At 42.8% G+C, this 4,523-nt stretch overlaps 1 protein-coding gene across 1 annotated transcript; it reads right to left on the bottom strand.

The window, feature by feature from the left end:
- Positions 1-4,037: 4,037 nt before the first annotated feature.
- On the bottom strand, positions 4,038-4,523 carry LOC107816820 (uncharacterized). Its single transcript, XM_016642565.1, has one exon. The coding sequence runs from the start codon at positions 4,521-4,523 to the stop codon at positions 4,038-4,040; it is 486 nt and encodes a 161-aa protein (XP_016498051.1).

The raw sequence follows: 4,523 nt of genomic DNA, 5'->3' as shown, positions 1-4,523 counted from the left end.
GCCAAATTACATAAATCTAGCCTATTATCAACACCCCACACTTAAATCATTGATAATCCTCGAGCAATCCACCACACTCTATAAGGGTTCCTTCACTAAGCATTATTCCCTAACGCATCATACCAAGAACAAATCACATAAGTTACGCCTAGTAGTGAACAACCTTCGCCTCAAAAATCGACTCTCACGTGTTGTGCATTATTCATACTTACTCAAATTATTCTACACAGAAGTCAAGACTTGCCTTTCCTTCATGAATCACATGCCCTCACATCACATCAGAGAGTAGTTCCACATATAATGATATATAGAACAATTAGGAACTTAGACAGAAAAAATTCACTCACTCTCAAAAAGAACATTCACATGCCACAAAGATGCACCATAGGCTTGCCCGTAGTGTACTACTCTACTAATCGAGCCCACTCAGTCTAAGATCAATAGGACTTCACTTGGTTGTAATGTAGGCTAAGGGACGGGTAGGATATATTTGGATATAGTGACTAATCTCCCTAAGTACTTTTAATACAATTACATGAACATTCAAAACCATACTTATGTCAACCAAACACTCCACCACTTTTTATTTACAACAACCCCATCCATTAGGTGCAATTGTAAAAAACCACCACTTATCGATTACTACATTTACTCTTTCTTTTTTTTTCCTAAGTGGCGCTCATTCTTTTCCTTTTCCAAACACTTCACCTTCTCTCTATTTCAACGGTTCCACTCAAAAACCAAACCACCACCCCACAATTTTGCTTTTGCATAATTTCAACCCTATTCAAGTGCTTATGAGAGGTAAAAGGGTTCAAATAGAAGGCTATTCAACAATTGGGTAAGGTTCGCATTGTGGTTGCCAAAAAAACAGGCTTATAGGCTCAACGGGGTTAACTAAGATGTATTACAGTTAGGTGGGTTTACTTTATTTGTTTGGCTCAACAAAGAAATGCCTATATCACTTCTAAGACTGAATAAAACTACTATTTCGCTTTGTAAACACACGGGGCAAGTTCTAGGCATCAAATGTGAATCATGGAATACAGTAAAACTCACACACGCATGGCATATGACTCATTCCAGATTGGTTTATCAAGACACTCTCTTCTGAGTATTCAAGTCAGTGACAAACATACAGTTTAAGACACTTTAGCAAGAATCAACCACTAAGACTAAGCGTTACATTCTAGTGTCTATTGTGTTCAGGTGTAGCAACGCCAAGGGTTTGTATTTTGATTTTAGCTCGTAGCCCATTAATCCTAACAAAAAACTAAAAAAACAAACTAACAAAAATTACCTACACCCGGTTCAAGCTAAACCCTTGGAAAAGAATCGTGGCCCAAAGAAAAACCAAGGGGGAGTTACTACACTACCTAAAAAATCTTTTTTTTTTTTGTCTTTTCTCTAGACTTGCTTCCCTCAAGAAAATTGTCTAAAGGATCCGTCATTAGGAGAGTCTCCATATTTCCTTTTTTTCCGACTTAGTCCCTCAAGAACCTCGCCGAAAGAGATCTGTCGTCGGGACAAGTCACTTACCTACTTTAAACTTACCTAATGAAACTATTACTCAAAACACCAAAAACAATCAAAGTAAACCAAAGAAACATCAAACAGTCAATTTGTACAATTACATACTTACATTGAAGTATCCCTCACCCCACACTTAAAATGTATGCATGTCCTCATGTCATAAAAATTTAAAGAACAGTGAAGTAAAGGAACTTCCCTGAAATATCACTCCTGATCGGAGACGGTGTATGGGTTCACATTGCACGCACTACCCAGAGCTCTCAGCCAGCCTAAGAATTTCTTCTCCGACTTCACCTACCGGTTAGCCACCGCGTCTATGCGGGCACCTAAATCAGTGACTGAGGTATGCAACCCAGCCACCTCCTGCTCCAAAGCGGTGAAACGGGACAACCGGGTAGCTCCAGAAGATATTGCAGTCCCTGATGGTGTTGTAGCTACTGCACTGTGCTAATGGGTCTGTGGTTCTACCCCCACGTCCTCCTGCTCCGCCGCATCTTCCTCCGAGTCATCAAATCCACTAATATCCTCCTCACCTGCTACTGTCGGCTCTTTACCTGTGGTTACCTTGTCAGCCCGAAACTTGCGATCTTTTGGTACTAGCCCATCCACAGCTAGATTTTCGGGCACCCGAGCTTCCATGCAAAGCTTAGTAACCAAAAAAGGTAAAAAGAACCCATACCTTTTGACTGGACAGCGGATGAACATTTCCTCGTGCATCAATCTAGCCACATCGAAGTTGTGACCATTGATGAAGCACCAAATCAAAGCTGCTCGGGGCCCATTTACCTTCATAGTGTTGGAGGATGGAATAAGATGGTTGTTGATAAGATACAGTCAGCAATTCCCTTCAAAGGTTAGTGCCGAGGAGTGAAACTACTCACCATATTTCATCCAAACCACCTCCTTCCCCGGTACACAGATCGTTTCAAAGAACCTCTCCCACTGTGTGTGTCCTTGGCCATACCCCTCATAATAGTCATCATAATGATCCACAGGAGGGGGCAGCTGGTATGCCGTCCGTATCGCCTCAATAGAGGCATTCACCGCCTTTCGGCGCATTGTGACTACGCCACTGTCATGCTCCTTCACATTGGCATAAAACTCTCTAACAACCATTACATCGCCCTTGCCCGGATCGTTAATGAAAGTTTGCAACCCCCGCCTCACTAGCTTTGTGTACATGTGAGGGCAATGTAGCTGGACCGATCCTATGTTAATACCCCTCTCCGGAATCGACTTTTTAGAGGCCTTATTCGCAAAGCAGTCCTGAGCCTTGGCAGAGACAAATTTGTTGCTATCAAAGGGGCTGGCAGAGGTTTCCCCGCGCGTCCTGGACGAGCCAGCTTGGATACTAGAAGAGGCACCTGTGGCGCGGCATTTCCAAGATGGAGCCATAGTACCTGAAAAACGGGAGCACATTAGCACAACCCAACACAAAATTGTGACACAATGTGGTTACTCAGACTTCACACACATAAGTGGTCACCACTACATAATTACGTTCATTGAGGCCTTTCTACAAACACCTTGTGGGCATTCGGCACTCACAACCCATTCAAAGCATTTGACCACCCCAAAACCACCATAATGTACCCACAAGCACAACTAATTCACGCTCTAACTCTACTAACCATTCCATCCATAGTTACAACAACATCTACTACAAAATTTAACTAAACAAAGGCAAGAACAACAAAAATAAAAATAAAAAAATAAAACGAAAATCAAAGAAAAGGAAAAAAAAAGAACAAAATGGTACCTAGAAGGCATACTTGTAGTGGGAGATTGTTAGGAGAAGCAAAGAAGAAGAGAGGGGAGTGTGCTTGAGACTTGGGGAAAATAGGGGTAGGAATTTTGAAAAAGCTGGGAGTTGAAGGAGAAGGGGGAGGTTTATGTGTTTTCTGATTTATGGTGTTGGGTTATTTTGAAGAAGCTGGGCGTTGGGTTGGAAATAAAGAGGGGGGAGGGTTATTAGATGAGGGGGTTAATTTAGACTAAGGGAAAAAAAGGAAAAATTAACATAAAAAAATTATTCAGAAAATATATCACAAAACTCGTCAGATTTTGGGCGGAACTAGCGCGGTCGTAGCGCGGTACGAGCACGTCCGCGCTAGCCCAGGCAGAACACAACGCAATATGCGCGTCCACTAGCGCGATCGCGCTAGTAGTGCGGCCAGTAGCGTGTTCACGAGTGCAGGCGCGCTAATATTTTTTTTAAGCCCAGGCAGAATGTTTGCCCATATGCGCGGCCGCGCTCCTGGGCGAAATTTTTTCCATGTTTTGCACCTGTTCTTACCACTTTCAATGGCCTTATCACCCGCCCATTGTCACTTGCATTGGTTAGTACGTCCTAAAAACTCATAATTAACAATTACTTCTATTGTTGGGTTGCCTCCCAACCAGTTCCTTAGTTAATGTCTTGGCACGATGATTACAACAATTCAATGGGTTGCCTCCCATGTAGCGCCTGATTTAACATCGCGGCACGATGCAGACAAGCACATTTAAGGCTCGCTCGACCTCTGAGGTTCCGTCAAGTGGATCTCTGACACTTCCTTTGGTTCTTTAATGCCTATGTATAGCTTCAACCTCTGCCCATTGACTCTAAACCTATGAGAGTCTTTCTTTGAGGCAATCTCTACAGCCCCTGAAGGAAATACTTTAACCACTCGAAATGGACCAGACCATCGTGACTTAAGCTTACTAGGGAACAACTGTAATCTTGAGTTATAGAGCAATACCATGTCTCCGGGTTTGAAATCTCGCTCAACAATGTTCTGGTTATGCAACTTCTTCATTATTTTCTTGTACAACCTTGTGCTTTCAAAAGCAAGATGTCGGAACTCGTCAAACTCATGCAATTCAGTGATTCTCGTTGTGCCCGCAGCCTCAATGTCTAGGTTCAGCTGTTTCAGTGCCCACAAAGCCTTATGTTCAAGTTCTACTAGCAAGTGACAGGCCTTCCCAAATACCAACTTATATGGGGACAT

This window comes from Nicotiana tabacum, chromosome 5 (genome assembly GCF_000715075.1).
Source record: "Nicotiana tabacum cultivar K326 chromosome 5, ASM71507v2, whole genome shotgun sequence".
NCBI lineage: Eukaryota > Viridiplantae > Streptophyta > Magnoliopsida > Solanales > Solanaceae > Nicotiana > Nicotiana tabacum.
This window is presented reverse-complemented; position numbering and strand designations above follow the sequence as displayed.

Coding starts and splice junctions, on each gene's coding strand:
- LOC107816820 (XM_016642565.1), bottom strand. CDS start 4,523: ATGTCCCCATATAAGTTGGTATTTGGGAAGGCCTGTCACTTGCTAGTA.